Source organism: Rhizophagus irregularis, chromosome 5 (genome assembly GCF_026210795.1).
Source record: "Rhizophagus irregularis chromosome 5, complete sequence".
Classification (NCBI taxonomy): Eukaryota; Fungi; Glomeromycota; class Glomeromycetes; order Glomerales; family Glomeraceae; genus Rhizophagus; species Rhizophagus irregularis.
In genome coordinates this window covers 3006939-3023929 of record NC_089433.1, presented here as the reverse complement: position 1 = coordinate 3023929, position 16991 = coordinate 3006939, and the positions used below count along the sequence as shown (strand labels likewise).

The 16991-nt window shown below is 28.2% G+C and overlaps 4 protein-coding genes across 4 annotated transcripts; 2 read left to right on the top strand and 2 right to left on the bottom strand.

Annotated features, from left to right (window-relative positions):
- Positions 1-2566: 2566 nt before the first annotated feature.
- OCT59_025199 (uncharacterized protein) lies at positions 2567-2980 on the top strand (the record flags this gene model as incomplete). Its single annotated transcript, XM_066136773.1, has 1 exon — positions 2567-2980. The coding sequence occupies one exon, from the start codon at positions 2567-2569 to the stop codon at positions 2978-2980; it is 414 nt and encodes a 137-aa protein (XP_065991928.1).
- Positions 2981-7341: 4361 nt separating this feature from the next.
- Positions 7342-7975, top strand: OCT59_025198 (uncharacterized protein; the record flags this gene model as incomplete). The annotated part of the gene is made up of 2 exons (XM_066136765.1): positions 7342-7397; positions 7828-7975. 2 exons carry the CDS (start codon positions 7342-7344, stop codon positions 7973-7975), a joined length of 204 nt encoding a protein of 67 aa, XP_065991927.1.
- Positions 7976-10219: 2244 nt separating this feature from the next.
- Positions 10220-11000, bottom strand: OCT59_025197 (uncharacterized protein; the record flags this gene model as incomplete). Its single annotated transcript, XM_066136758.1, has 3 exons — positions 10220-10517; positions 10587-10825; positions 10914-11000. The coding sequence occupies 3 exons, from the start codon at positions 10998-11000 to the stop codon at positions 10220-10222; spliced, it is 624 nt and encodes a 207-aa protein (XP_065991926.1).
- A 57-nt stretch (positions 11001-11057) lies between these two features.
- Positions 11058-11864, bottom strand: OCT59_025196 (uncharacterized protein; the record flags this gene model as incomplete). The annotated part of the gene is made up of 4 exons (XM_066136749.1): positions 11058-11104; positions 11193-11282; positions 11364-11491; positions 11806-11864. The coding sequence occupies 4 exons, from the start codon at positions 11862-11864 to the stop codon at positions 11058-11060; spliced, it is 324 nt and encodes a 107-aa protein (XP_065991925.1).
- Positions 11865-16991: the final 5127 nt, after the last annotated feature.

The following is a 16991-nucleotide window of genomic DNA, read 5'->3' as shown; positions in this document are numbered from 1 at the left end:
ATGAATCTTCACCTGCTGTCTGTGCACTATTTTCTTTTAGAGTCGTATCACCATCCAAAATATAACTAAGCAAATGTCGAGATGATTTACCGCCATCATTTGTCAAAAAAATGCTAGAATTGCAAAATTCATTGACATTATTAATCCTAGATAAATGTCGTAACAACACAACTCGATATTGATCATGATCACAAATTTGTAACGTATCAGCTATTGGAGGAGGAGTGGGAAGTTTGTGTATATGTTGTAAAAGCGTAAAAAGCGACTCTCCCATCTTCATACAACTTATAGACAATTCTAGAAAATAATGTTAATATATTAAATAAATTTTTTTACCAAAACTTATTATTTACCTTTATGTGTTGTAAATTTTCCAACATTCGTAAGTTTGCTGCCAGTATTTGAAAAATTACGTCTTTCACGTCCTCCTTGAGCCATAAATTTGCTGGTAGCAGTCAAAAAACTATATCCTTTACGTCCTCCTTGAGCAGGATAATGGTCCATTTCAGTATCCCATTGATTATTTAAATTGACTTCAATTGCACCACTGGAATTTTTTCCAATTTGTATAAAATCTGAGCTACAGTTTATAATTAGGTTTTTATAACCAAACTCTTTAAGTTTGGCATTTGTTCGGATTATTAAATTTAATAAATTATCATCAATTTCATCACTTTCGTGGTCGTTTTTATATGATATTTCTGTATAAGAAATGTATGTCAAATTTTTCTTTATAACATTTAGTTAATCATAAATTGCTAATTTTATATACCTTTATCAATTTCGTCATTGTCATCATCATCTTCGTCTTTGGCATTGTCTCCTTCGTTGGTATCATTAGTATCTTCGTTAGTTTTGTATGACATTGAGTATATTTGATGATGTTGTTGTTATTGCTGCAAGAAAGACGACATCTTAGAAAGTAAAGTTGCAAAATCGCAAATTTTAAAAGGTGCAAAAACAAGAAATAATCAAAGAATTTTTCTTTCTAAGAGTACAAAAAAAAATAAAAAAATAGATTTTTTTTGCATAGAAAAAAAATTCAGATTTAAATTATAAAAAAATAGATTTGTGATTACATCATTAGATTTGTGGATTAATGTACCTTTTACTCTATATATAGAAAAGGCCATTTTTCTGGAATTCATAATTAGATTTGTAGTCATACTGAAAGAAATTCGTAATTAGATTTATGGTTGTATTCAGATTTATAGAAATTACATCATTAGATTTGTGGATTAATGTACCTTTTACCCCATATATAGAAAAGGCCATTTTTCTGGAATTCATAATTAGATTTGTAGTCATACTGAAAGAAATTCGTAATTAGATTTATGGTTGTATTCAGATTATAGAAATAAGTTTGTAGTTACATAATTAGATTTGTAGAAAATAATGTAATTAATTAGATTAATAAATAATTTTGGAATAATTTTTTATATATATAATAATCATATATAGAATTTGTAATTAGATTTGTAGATAATTAGATTAATATATTTACCTTGCTTTGATAGATTAAGCAAATGGGATTACTTAAGCAAAAACCAAATGAGACCAAATGAGACTGTAACAAGATTCTGATCAAAAATAAATCATTGTGATGGTTTAAAAAAATCGCAATTTTTAAATGGCGTTAGGGGAGAGTAGTTTACTTAAGCTTCTTTCGGTTTCTGTCGTTCTTTTTGAAATCAATTAAAATCCACATGAGCAAATTTTTATATTAAGAATATTTCATTAAGAAATTCTTTTATTTGAACATAGCTTCTTCAACCGAAGCTGAAACTTACGTTATCATCACTACCTTGTTGACAGTTCCTCATAATTCCACTATCGAAATTTTTACTGATTCACAAAACGTTATCGACACCTATAATCGAATAATTACCCACTCCTTGTCAATCAGAAGGTCGTTAAAACTTCCAAATCACGTCACTTGGCGCTTCATCATTTACCTTATAGAATCAAAAAATCTCAAGATTACCTTTCATAAAGTCAAGGCTCACTCTGGTGACCAGTATAACGACTTAGCTGACGAGCCGGCTAACTCCGCACGTCTTCTTCCTCCTATTGAACTCAATTCGTCTAAATTTCCTGGGACTTAAATGATGCCAATATGGGCTTCTTTTGGTCTCATAGTAGACCGCGATATCTGACGATTTTCACGCAAAATTACTGATTGTATCACGTTTACTCAATTCTTACACAACTCTACCCTCAAACCTTTGTTTGATAAATTCAACTCTGATGATATCCATTGGCCTTTGACACAAGACTGGCTTCACTTTAACCCTACTGACGACATCTGCAGTAGCCACAAGTCAATCTACGATGCTTTTAAAATCAAATCTCTCAATCATATTTTACATGTGGTAATGTCCTTTTCAAACACTATAAGGACTTATATCCCCCGACAGGAATTTTCTGCCCGATCTGCCTTAACACGAATGATTCTAATTCTCATCTGGGTTTTTACGATGATCTTCACCCTTTCCTTAATAACACTCTAATGGAACATATACCTATATTGGTTGCACTCATTTCTTCTCATACTGTCAAAGATAATATGATTAAATTCATTCCAGATAGTGTATCCCGATCTGATTTATTCCAAATGGTCTCAAATGATTCTCACATCATTTATTTGATCGTTCACAATATGGTCCATCAAGAACTTTATAATTTAATTCACTCCTATGTTGGCAAACATTTAACCTGTAAAAACGTACTGTTTCAATTTATACAATCGTTAATTCAAAAACTATATGCTCATATCTGGAAACTCCACAATGACAAATTTCACAAATGGGAAATTACTCGTGGTATTACTAAAAAGAAAAAACGCCAATATCGACAACACAGACGCATTTCCGACCCTAGTACACATGACACAAACAGGTACTCTCTACTTCGTTCTCTGGATGCTCGGACAGTTAATACTCAGAATGGTTCTCCTTCTCGACTACCTTCCCAACGGTAATGAATCTCCAAACAGGTCGACTCTACCTCTTTAGATGGTCCTTATAACCTCTAATTATTTGCACACGGGTGGTTGAACCTCTCACTTTTTTAATTATAGTTCTATAGATATAGACTTTTCTTTATATAGTTTTTACTCTTTATCTCTTAATGTATGTTCAGTTCGAAACAACGCTAGTCCTGCCTGAGTTGTTTTAAATAATCCAGGCATAACGATCCTTTTGAGAGTTGTAGTACATTTGGATTTTGTTGCTTCTTTATATAAAGACAGCATTCCTACCACTTCTTCGGGCCCTGTCGTTGTCGTTAATTGAAAAATAAAAATAAAAATAAAATAAAATTTTATTTGAACATAGCTCTAATTTCCGGCATAATATCCCTTGGATTAAATCATTATATATAGATTTCTCTTTAGATAGTTCTTCCCTTATTCAAACATCTACATTTGTTTTATTTCGTTATATAATCCTTCCACTATCGCTGTTAGCATAATAAAATTATACTAGTTCTATTTTTCTTCTTCCTTAAGTCATTTTAGTTATCTAGTAGTTCTATTTATCTAAATAGTCATATCGAAGGGCGGGGTCCCCTATGGGATGATTATTTACCGATCTAATACACCTATATTAGTTTTTCATACTTCGGTACCTCTCAACTTTTATTGTACTAGATTGTAATAACTCCTCTTCTAAATAAACTTTTATTTGAACATATTTTCTTTTTTTCTTGCATATAGTTTTGATATTTGAATTGAAAAAAAAATCATTAAAAAGAGATGTTACATCAACAATTCGCGTGATAAAGTTATTTTTTGCCTATTTAAGGGGTCGTCTAAAGTGGCAAATCACGTGATTCAGTATAATTTTTGATTAATTTTTATAAACAAAGATTAATAAATCATAAAATAAGCGTATTTTGCAAGTTTATCATATCCAAAAATGGATAACGAATTACCAATTTTTTTTGAAGTCACATGATTTGCCCTTCCTCCTATTTAAGCATTATACTTAACATTGACTGTAAATTTTCATTTGCCAAAAAATTTTTCTCATGAAAAAGTTTCTACGAAAATCCAATTAAAAAATAATACATCAAGTTATTCAAAAATTCATGGAAAAAATTTTTTTTGTCTGACGATAACTATCATTTTAGAAAATTTTCTGTCTGTTATATTATTATCATAAAGCAAAAGGTAAAAATTATATTGAAAATATTTTAAAGTAATATAATATTTAATTTTCTTTTTGAATAAATTTGATAGTTAATTTATTTAATAACAGAGAAATCATATCGTTAATGAACTTCATAAAATTACTGAGCGGTTCTCATTGACGGCAGATATGTGGACTTCCATGAATAACTGTGAAGTTTTTTGGGGGAGGATTATGCGCGTTTTGGATGAATTCAATATCTCTGAGAGCAGCATTTAATCTTAAATTTTCCAGCATATTTTCACACTATCGATGTGCCACGCACGTTTTGAATGTAAAGAAAGCAAGGATTAAAATTAGCTAATGAGTTCACAGTTAAGATCTTGAACCTTTGGAGAAGCTTCATCATCATCTTATCTGATTGTAGGAAAAATTCGTTTTACTTTTTGAGTATCTAAAAACTTTAATAATTACTATTTAATAAACTTTTGTAATGCTGATTGATGATTATATAAGACTTTGAAAATTTTTGAACACAAAAAAGAATTACATTCTCAGATTTGTTCATATTTTGATAATATCAACCCTATAATGTACCATAGTATTCACTAAACACGATATACCTTATTTATGTTGGAATTTAATTGTTAATGGAAAATATTTTTTTTTCAATTACGCCATCTCTTGGTTGGATGCTGTATAAGAAAAGAACAAATTTAAATACTCAAATAATTGAATCGATTACGAAAATTTATTGTTATTATTGTTATAATACTCTTTTAAAAGATTATAATTTTAATTAAAATTAATCAAAGGTGACCATAAATGAGAAGAAAGTGAAGAGAAGGAGGTAGGGGAATCCGGAAGTGTAGATGAAGAGAGGAGAAGAAAGTGAAGAGAAGGAGGTGAGGGAATCCGGAAGTGTAGATGAAGAGAGGAGAAGAAAGTGAGGAGATCGAAAGGGGAGTTGAAAAAGAGAGAAAAAGAAGAAGAAATCGCAGGTAGAATTGTAGAAGAAAAGGGAAAAAAAGAAATTGCAGGTGGAATTTTAAAGAAAGGGAAAAATTGGAGTCGAAAGTGATGAATACGACTCAGAAATAGATGAGATTTTAGAAAGAAAGAGCTCAGAAAAAGATATAAAGAACGAGTGGTATTGAAAATGTAAAATTAGAACGCTATCTTATAAATCAATTAAAAGATGGGTAAAACTCAAAAAAAAAATAAAATAAAAGTGAGTGACCTTCATTTTATATTATATAATTATTTATATTTATATCAATCGTGATTATTTTTTGTGATTTATTTTTTTTTTTATTAATAGAAGATTCAACGAATCATCCCAAGGAGGAGAATTCTAAGAAATTTGGTTATTAATAGAAGTTCATTTGGAGCTAAGGAAAAAGAACCTGAAATAAATAAAAAAATCTTTGTATATTGATAAATTTATATATAATGAAGTAGTTAGTTCAGTTTGTAAAAGAGAGACGGCTTTGGTCTCAATGAAAATTGATTACTTTTTGGCTTTTGGTTCACCCTTGATCTGGAACGAATATTTTAAAATTAACATGACCCTTAAATTTAATTAATGTCAAGACGATTTATTAACTAACAATTGAAATTTCGATTAAAAAAATTAAAAAAAATTCTTGCGATTTAGATCGATCTTCAAACTTTAAAATTAAGCGATATCAAGGAAAATTCTTGTGAAATTTTTTTAACAATATTTTGAATTTATTAAAACAATATTTTGAATTTATTAAAACAATATTTTGAATTCATTAAAACAATATTTTGAATTTATTAAAACAATATTTTGAATTTATTAAATCGATCTTTAAACTCTAAATTTTAACTGTTAAGCAATTTAAGCGGTATCACAAAGATTAAGCAGTATTAAGAAGAAAAATTCTCGCAAATTTTTCTTAAAAATGTGATTTCAATTTTATTAATCAGGGAATTAAGCAATTAAGCGGTATCACAAAAATTAAGCAGTATTAAGAAAAATTCTTGCGAATTTTTCTTAAGAACGTGACTTTAATTTATTAATCAAAATTAAAATAAGCGGTATCACATAATTAAATTTAAAAATTAAGCAGTATTAAGAAAATTCTTGCGAATTTTCCTTAAGAACGTGACTTTAATTTATTAATCAAAATTAAAATAAGCGGTATCACATTTAAACTTTAAAAATTAAGCGGTATCACAAAAATTAAGCAGTATCAAGAAAAATTCTTGCGAATTTTTCTTTAACAATCGTAATTTAGATCTATTAATCTCGCAAATATTTTGCTATCATTTATTTTCTTTTTTCTTTAGTATAAATATGGAATTTACAAGTATGGTAATAAATTTACCGAACTACAGTATTTTATTGGTATGCAAAAAACTTTTATCAATGTTTTCTGGTTGATTATTTAACATAAATTAAGACACTTTTTAATTATACCTATAATATATACATGATTGCATATTTAAGTATTACTAAGATGTTTGATAAAAATCCACATTAATAAATTAAGATTGCAATTAATAAAAATTTTTATGAAAAATTTATTTAATTTTTTTTATTATTTATTAGAAGAAAAGTTTATCATGCCACCCGGCAACCTTAAAACTTTTCAAAAATTCTAAAGTTTTACCTAGTTATGCTACCTAGCAAACCTACTAGGTAAAACTTCAGTTATATGAAAAAAAAACCAAAAAATAAAACTTCAAAAATTCTAAAGTTTTACCTAGTTATGCTACTTAGCTTAACCTACTAGGTAAAACTTCAGTTATATGAAAAAAAAACAAAAAAATAAAACTTCAAAAATTCTAAAGTTTTATCTAGTTATGCTACCTAGCTAACCTACTAGGTAAAACTTCAGTTATATGAAAAAAACAAAAAAATTATAAAATCTTTAACCATGTATGTTAAAAAAAAAAAATTTTCATTACGACCTTTAATTTAAATAAAAAGAAAAGTTAATAAAAATATTAATAATAAAATAAATTGAAAGATATATATATAATCATTAATTACCTTTAATGACCAAAAAATATCGGCAATTTAATTATTATTTATTAATAAAAAAATATATTAATATATTATTAAAATCAAAAAGTATAAATCTAAAAATCTTACCTAAAAAAAAATTTTGAATTAATTGTGTTGGTTGTATATAACCTTCTTTAAACGGAGGTGTAACCCGATCATTAGTACAATTTCCCGATGTTCTATGGATTGGTCCCCAACACTTTATACAAATATTCTGAAGTTCTTGTACTGTAAAAATTATACTCAGACAATTTATTAAGCCATGTTCATAATATAGGCAAATATGGCAGGGGTCTTTATAATATTCCACTGGTAATAAAAAAAAATATATTAATATATTATTAAAATCAAAAAGTATAAATCTAAAAATCTTACCTAAAAAAAAATTTTTGAATTAATTGTGTTGGTTGTATATAATCTTCTTTAAATTGAGGTGTGACCCGATTATTAGTACAATTTCCCGATGTTCCATGGATTGGTCCCCAACACTTTATACAAATATTCTGAAGTTCTTGTGCTGTAAAAATTATATTCAGACAATTTATAATTTCTGAAGCCATGTCCATAATATAGGCAAATATAGCAGGGGTCTCTATAAAATTCCACTGGTAAAATCCAGTTGGTTGCCAGACAAATTTTTATATCTTTCGCCGAATAAAGTTGTACTGGTGGCGGAGATGACGATAACGGAGATAATGATGGTAGAGATGATGATGACGATAACGGAAATGATGATGGTGGAGATGATGATGGGGCAATGATGATAATGATGATGATAATATTGATGGTGGTGGTGATGATGATGTAAATGATGTCAATAATGATAGTGGTGATGATGATATTGTTGATGGTGTTATTGTTGATGATATTAACGTTTTTACCATGCATAATAACTCATGTATTGTTTTATCCTGATTACAGGTTAATTCATTTATCGTGTTATTTTGAGTGCGTGTTAATTCAACTAAAAAATTAGATAGATTAGTGATGATTCCAAAGCTTTTATCGATATTATTAAGTATGTCTTTGTAGTAACGTTATTTTCTATGACTGAAAAACTTTCGTTATCTTCAGTCATTTTTGTAAAAAGGTTGGTGAATAAAAGAGTACTTAGTGTGAGTAAAAAAAAATTTGCGTGAAAAAAAGTATTTAAAAAAAAAAATTTTGCACAAAAAAAAGTATTTAAAAAAAAAATGTTGCACGAAAAAAAGTATTTAAAAAAGAAAATTTGCATATTTAAATAATGTGTGAAAATTTACTTGGTTCTAATACTTAAATAGAAGTTGATCTGCTTATATTAAGGCTTTTTACTCATTCTGGTATTTAAGCTTTTTGGTAGTAGTTTTTTTAATACTTAATTAGAAATCGACCAGCTTATCTTGAGGCTTTTTACTTGTTCTGGTATTTAGATGTTTATTTTTGACTGTAAAACTACTATTCTAATAGGAAAAATTTTTTTACTGCATTTCTTACGTTAAATGCTAAATATTAATAATCTTCATTGCTTAAAAATGGTTTGTAATACCAAAATTACCCAATAAATTGATATTTAAGTTATTTAAGTCTACATTTGTTTTACTTTATTAATTTCTCATTCACATAGTAATTTTTAATATTAAATAAAGTAAAACAAAAGTTAATTTACTGGAGTAACTGGACAACAATGTTAAAATCGTCATACGATTTGCATAATATCGATCATAAACAGTCAATTTTAATTTAAAATCGGCTTATACTATTCAGGTATCGTCCATATATAGTTTTTTATCTGATCATTCTGATTCTAACCGAAAAAAAGAGGAATTTCCGATTTGTGTCAATTCACGCATTAAATCGAATGCAAATGTTGAAAGAGTGTTTTCTCCACAAATTAACAAAAACAAGATCGCGTAATAGAATGAAATTAAGTCACTTGAATCACATTTAATGATACTTCTAAATGCACCCGATAATATTAAAGATTTTGATTGGAACAAGGCATTTGATCAGTGGGATTAGAACAAGTACAACGGGTTGATCTGGGTGAATTTTTAACGGATCAATCCGCGGTTTGCTACGGATGACAAAATAATAGTGATATTATAACAACGGACTGAACAGTCACTAATTTAAAGTTTGAATTTCCAACTGCTTATTTTAATAAATTAAATCACGTTCTTAAGAAAAATTCTTGAGAATTTTTCTTAATACTACTTAATTTTTGTGATACCGCTTATTTTAATGCTGATTAGTAAATTAAAGTCACGTTCTTTTGGGTGTATTATGCTAATTATAAAATTTTAATGTAAAATTACTAATATTTAAGTATACAGCATATAATAAATTCTTTATCAAGCTGATAACGCGAAAAATTAGTATGTAGAATTTATCAAAATTTAATGCGAATTAAAAAAATTAAAATGATTTTAATTATAATCAGAATATATTCTGAGAAAAAAATTCTGTTACTATACATGTAGTCATTTCACCATTAATTTTAATGTCATACAATACTCGGTCGATTCATCTCCAGTACCTTCCTTATCACCCGTTATTTTTTGATAACACAAATAAAATACTTTTCCCTTAATTCCTAGAGCTTTTTATTAAACAAGAATTTTTAGACATTTTGCTAATATATTAATTCTATTGAGAATTTATTTTAAAATATTGAACCAACCACAGTTACATATATAAGCTTCTCTCTGATTTCTCTTCAAACGTTCTATTTGATTTATGCTATTCATTATTTTATTATGTGTTCGAATTGGTAATTGTTTAAGGTTAATATTTTGTCACAACTGATAATACACATATTTATTCTTTTCATCTCAAGTTCTTCAAAGATTATAAAGTTTGCAACTTGAATATGAATTATGTCTTGTTAAGTGTGTAAATCCGGATATCTGTCTGGATAAAAGTAGTCTGAAATTTAAAAATCACAAGGGACTTGTATTTCACAATAAAAAATTTGATCACGAAATAGAATTGCCTTTTTTTTATTCATATTGTAAGCACATGTGAAGCTATGTTCTATATATATCTTTTTACATTACATTTATTATGAAAAAAATCATAGTTTTAAAGAACTTGCAATGTTTCTTCTGCTACGAAAAGGAATTTCTAACCCTTCCGTAATGATGTCTAATTCTTTAATTTTTTTTCTAACGATACTAATATCTGTTTCAGACCACACTATCTTGAAACCTTTTCTGGAAAATTCTACTAACTTCTCTAGAGAGGTTTCAGATAACTTCGTGAAGTCGATTGCCGAAACATGTCGACTTAAGATTCTTTTTAAAATGACTTCACGTGATATGAAGTTATTTACTTCAACGTCGGTAGGGTTTGACCTTTCTGTATTACATTCACTTTATTTAATAGAAAAAATTAAGTAGTCTATAAATATTGTATGTAATAAACATAAATATGTTGATTACCTTTCAGCCATTTGTTGAAATTCTTGAAATTCTTTTACTAGCACCGAAAGCACGTTTTTCAATTGATATTGATAGTCAGAGAATGATTTACGATAACGTTTGTTAATTGACTTTGCCATACTTTGATAAGCATCATGCCCAAATATTTTTTGCGTTATTTTATTAAACGCATGATCAGGCGGATTTCTAGTTCGCAAAAAAAGACATTTCATTTCCTCATCAATAAGATGATACTTATCCTAAAGAACACAATATAATATCAGTATACACTATCAAATAATGTAATAATGTAGCAATATCAATTTTAAAATTAGGAATAGACTTTACATTATTGTCAGATGCTGATAGAGTTGATGATGTTAAGGTGGTCAAAGGCGTATTTGATGATGGTGGCGTCGACAAGGCCGCAAGCATTTTATTTGCCAGATGTAGTACATTTGGATGTAAGACCAACCAATTGCAAATTTGCAATTAGTTGGTCTTTGCACCAAATTGAGAAGGAATTTCTTCTTCGTCCTCTAGAGGTTATATATTATACAGTAAATATGATATTATTTATAATTATACTTGGACTTTATGAACAATAGTTATATAGATAATCTTAACCATTTTCATCATTTTCATTTTCTTCTTGACCGTTATTATTTCCTCTCCTCTCCTTCTCTCTTCTCTTATCAGTATTTCTTTCTTCTTGCTCTAAGAGAAAATATTCATTATAACAAAATAAATTTATAAATATTATTTTAATTGAACAATAAAATAAATATTGCAACTTACCCAGAAGTCTTGCAAGATCATTTTGTCTATTATTATTATTTCTCTTCTCTCTTCTCTCTTTTTCTCTCTTTTCCTCCTTCCTCCTCTCTATCTCTCCCCTCTCCTTTTCTTTTTCTCCCTCAATATTTCTTTCATTTTACTCTGAGGAAAAATATTCATAACAAAGTAATTTATAATTTATTAAATAAAATTCGCAGAAATATCATTCAGATTAAACAATAAAATAATTTTAAAGATACTACTTACCCAGAAGTCTCGCAAGATCATCATCTTATCTATCATCCTTCTCCTCTTCTTCGACATCTTCGTCTTGTCTATCCAAATTATCTTGTTCATATTCACTCTCTTTTGCCCTCCTTCCCTTATTATAATTACGTGAATTGGTAATATTTATCTTGGAACTTGTGGCGTCTTTTTGAGAATCGGGGCTGTATGTACGAACAATTTTGTACTCTTTGCTGCTGTACTCCTGCCTTTAGCATCTCCTCTGTGTTTAACCATGATAAACAAAGTAAGGTGATATTGATATTGTGCTTGCTAACAGTTAACAAAGCAAGATGGTATTGATACTACTGTGCTAACGGTAACATATAGGAATAAAAGAGATTCCTGATGAAAAATAAATGCTACATCATCTTTATTTATAGAGATTTTTCCCAATATTAAAATTAAATTGGGAAAAATATTTATTAATGGTTACATTAGTTCCTTATCCGAATTGATACTTTAACGGTTGCATATAAAGAAATTTATTAAATAACATATAAACGGAAATCTGAGTTAACAAATTTTTGAATTTGGCAATTGATCAGGAAAAAGGTTAATAGTTGCATTAGTTCTTTGTTCAAATTAACGTGTTAATGGTTATAAAGAAGTTTTATATATATCAATGGTTACATGTTAACGGTTACATTTATATAATCGGAAATCTGGGTTAACAAATTTTTGGTTAGGACCTAACTTTGTCAATGGTTACATTAGTTCTAATTAACGGAAATTTTTGGGCAAAAACTTTATATGAATAATGGCTGTCCGAAATGACGTATTAGTGGTTATAAAGAAATTTTATATTTTAGGCAGTGATCCGAAAATTGACTTATAATGAACGTCGTGACCGTAGAACATAAACGGAAACTTCTGACAATGATCCACACGTTAACGATAAGAAACTTTATATGAATAATGGCGTGTTAACATTATCTGAAATGACATATTAGTGGTTATAAAGAAATTTTATATTTTAGGCAGTGATCCGAAAATTGACTTATAATGAATGTCGTGACCACAGAACATAAACGGAAACTTGGGTCTGGGCAATGATCCACGCGTTAATGATAAGAAACTTTATATGAATAATGACGTGTTAACGTTATTCGAAATGACGTATTAGTGGTTATAAAGAATTGACTTGTTAACGGAAGGAAGTTTAATGAATGTCGTGATCGCAGAACACAAACGGAAATTTGGAGTTCGAATTTTCGGGAGATTTGTTAATTTTCTTACAGAAATTTATTCAGTTCAGCACATATATAAATCATCTTTACTTCTGATTACAACTTTATTATTTCAAAAATTTTACACGACTATATTTGCTATTTAAGAATGTCTAATAAAATAAAGTCTTTAATTAATGAGAATTTGGCAAGGTCTATTAAATTATCACTAAAGAAAATCTTTTCAAAGCTAAATATTTACTAGTGCTCCGAAATGAGTCGAGTTGACTCGCGAGTTGGTCGAGTCGAGTCAAGTTGAGTCAAGTTGAAAATTACAATCAAATCGATTCGATTCGAGTCGAGTTAATAATTTAATAAAATCGAGTTGAGTCGAGTTAAGCCGAATTAAACATAATTCCGGCCAAATTTATGGAATTTCCTTTTTTGGAAATTATGTTACACAAAATCCGAGACGAAAAATTTTTGAAAATTACAAAAATGGAATTTTGTGGAATGGCTATCGCCAAAAAAGGAAATGATCAGCATAGCGAATTAAAATCACGTGATTTAATTCAACTCGACTTGATTCGGTTTGACGGGCCAACTTGACTCGAATCGAGTCGAGTTTATATTTTTATAATTTTAACTCGACTCGACTCGACTCGATTTAACTCGAGTCGAATCAAGTTTACATATAACTCGACTTGACTCGACTCGTTCGGAGCTCTAATATTTACAAACCTAAAAGAATTCATTACAACAAGAAGTCACATGAAACAAGAAAAAATATATTCAAAAGATGATCTGATGGCCGTAATTCTTTCACAAGGAAATACCAAGTTACGATCTTGATCAAATTCAATTTCATATGACTTATGCTCAACATCAAATATTATTACACCAGACAAAAAGACTTGGCGTCCTGTCAAAAACATTAACATAAAAGTTAATGTCTTTTGGGGAGAAGAATATAGAAAAGAACAAATTGATTTGACAATTCCACGAACTAGTTCTTACGGTTTATTTAAAAAAGCTATATCAGAGAAGTTAGGGTATGGAATATCAAGTGATTTTGCTATACTTTATCATACGAAAAAATATGACTCAAACAATACCATGAGAAGAATTTTACTTGATTATTGGATAAAGAACAAGATGTTGTGGTTTGTGGATAATGATTTTATATTTAGGAAGCATTTATTGTATGGAAGGATTATATTGAAATTACAGCTGTGAGAAAATCCATCATATAATATTATTTTTATATACTAACCGTTATAAAGTCATTTGTTTGATGATCACATGTATTTTGTGTTACGAATAAGTTGATCTTTTACTTAAAAATGCATCAATATATCAACTTATTTAAATTTTCTCAAAATTTCCGCATAGCAAAGAACTATAATATATTATGACCCCTAGGGTACAAATAAAGCTAATCATTAAAAAAAAGATCAATGAACGTAAACATTATATTTACAAAGTATACTATATCAGCAGTTCTTATATATCAATATTATGTATACTGTTCGAATCACGATTGCTAATAGAAAATTAGCAAGAATTTTTCTTGATGCTGCTTAAAATTAAAGTTTAAATGTGATACCGCTTATTTTTTAAAATTTAATAAATTAAAATCATGATTGTTTGAGAACTTTTAACATTACTTTGCTAAAAATAGCTATTTTTTTGAAATGCTTTTGATATAGCTATAATATTATTTTTATATGGTTTTAATGCATTTCATATGCATTACGTCAACCATTAAAAGCATGTTATCTAGGCTTATAATTTCATTGCCAAATAATGTGAAATAGTTCTGCAATTATTTAGTAATAGTTTTTGTAATAGTTTTAAAATAGCTTTATAATTTATTTATAATGAATTTATAGTGAATTTATAATGCAATTGTAATATATTTTCAATTGATTTTCAATTAATTTTTAATTGTTTTACAAATGTTAATTACAATTATACAAATACGATAACACTATAGTAAATTTTATCCTGATCCAATAATTAAATTCATAATCCAAAAGTATCTGCTGATCGTATTTTCCCCGGTACACGTTCTGCAGTTAGACAATTTAGGTCTGCATACGCCTTTCACGCGACTGCATCCACCACTCTGAAGTACAAACCCTACAAAATAGTTAAAGAAATAGTTAGTATATTGTTTCTAATTAAAAAGTTGAAGATTTCAAAGTTAAAACTTTGAAACTTACCATCTACTCATCCCAAAAGCAGGATTCCTAAAAGCTAAACCGTTTCTAATAGTGGTTTGAAATTTTCTTTCAAACATATTGGAAGTCCTTACAAAAAAAGAAAAATGTCGGTAAAAAATTTCTTGGGCTATTTTCTAAATCTTTTGGATACTCTCTCAGAATCAACAATGAATCTAAAATTTGACGCTGAATAAAAAAAATTGTTAAAGTTCCTATGTTCCGAATTCTTCTGAGATATACCTAAGATTAATTAAAAGCTGAAGACCTATAAAAAGATAAATAAATAAATAAAAAGTTAATAACTTTGTCTTTAAAAAAGGAAATTTGGAATTTTCGTTAAAAACATGCTCACCCGCTCTAAAGAGGTTCTATAAAAAGAAGAAACAGTTTTTTAAGGAAGTTTTTTGAAAGTGCTTCAGCGGTTTCTTACAAAAAAATAAAAAAAGTTAATAAAATGACTTCACATTATTAAAAAAGTAATGTTTTCGAAATGAAACCTTGCCAGGGCATTCGACTTCTTCAAAGTTCGGTTCGGATTTTTACAAAATAAAAAAAAAGAAAAAAAGAAAAAAAACGTTAGTAAACGTTTTGTTTCGTTAAATAAAAAAAATTAACAAAGAAAAAAAGCGCATCTACCTATATCAAGCATATCCAAAGAGCCGAAATCAAAGCCGAAGGAGATGACATTGAAAACAAAAACTCGGAAAGTTGAAAAATACTATCCAACGAATTGTTAGAACTTTTCGTTGAAATACATAAATTAAAGAAAAAAAGTGAAATCCTTACACGTCCAAAATTATACAAAGAAGCCAAAAGACCTAACGACCTAAAAAAAGAAAAAAATGAACTATTAGTTACAGTTCGTTAAAATAAATAAATCAAAGAGAAAAAATAAATACCGAATACTCACGCGTTCCACACGTCTGAAAACCATGCCGTCTTAAGAAAAGATAAAAAATCGAAAATCTTTCAAATATTACGCACCCAAAGAACTGAAGATCTGAAGAAATAGTCGTCTAGAAAATAAAAATATGAAAAAATATGAAACGTTTCGTTAAAATAATGAAGACAAAGATTTTATTAAACCAAAACATTAGAAAAAGAAGTTCAAAATAAAAAATGACCCGAAGAACCACCTACAGAATGCAAAAACAAAACGTTAGTAAGCGGTTTGTTACTAACATTGTGTTAAAATAAGCATTTTAAAAAAAACTCACCGAAATTCCACGCGTCCAGAAGCCATCTAAAAAAGGGGAAAACGAGACGTTAGTAAACGTTTTGCTAAAAGTAAAAAAAAATTTATTTTCTGTAAACCCCTACCGAAATCTTACACGTCCAGCACCTAAAAAAAGAATAAAGGAAACATTAGTAGGAGTTTCCTAATAAAAAAAATATTATTAAGTTTCATAACGAAATGAAACGTTACGAAACTTACCCAACCGTTCATCCGTTCTGAACTCTCCGATCCTACAAAAAGGATAAAGGAAACGTTTAGGAACGTTTCATAATAAAAAATTAAAAAAAAATTTATAAGTTTTGAAGTGAAAGTGATTCACTTCGAAGCTTACCATATACAAGATCCTGAAGTTGAACATGCCGAAGATCCTACACAAAAAAAAAATATAGAAAACGTTAGAAACGTTTTCCTATAAGACATTTTTTTTTAAAAAAAATATTTTTAAAAAAGTTTCGAAGCAAATGCTTCGAAACTTACCATTTCCGAAATCCAAGTTGAACCCGCCGAAAGTCCTATAAAAATTTTAAAAAAAAATATTTTTATTTTTTTTAAAAAGTTTAGACGTGTCAAAGCTTACAGAACACGCCAAAAACCTACAAAAAAAATATAGGAAACGTTAGTAATGTTTCCTAAAAAGAAAAAATTAGAAAAAAAAAATAATTTTAAAAAGTTTCGAAGCGAATGCTTCGAAACTTACCATTTTGTTTTTTTTTTTGAAAGATTCCGGCGGTGA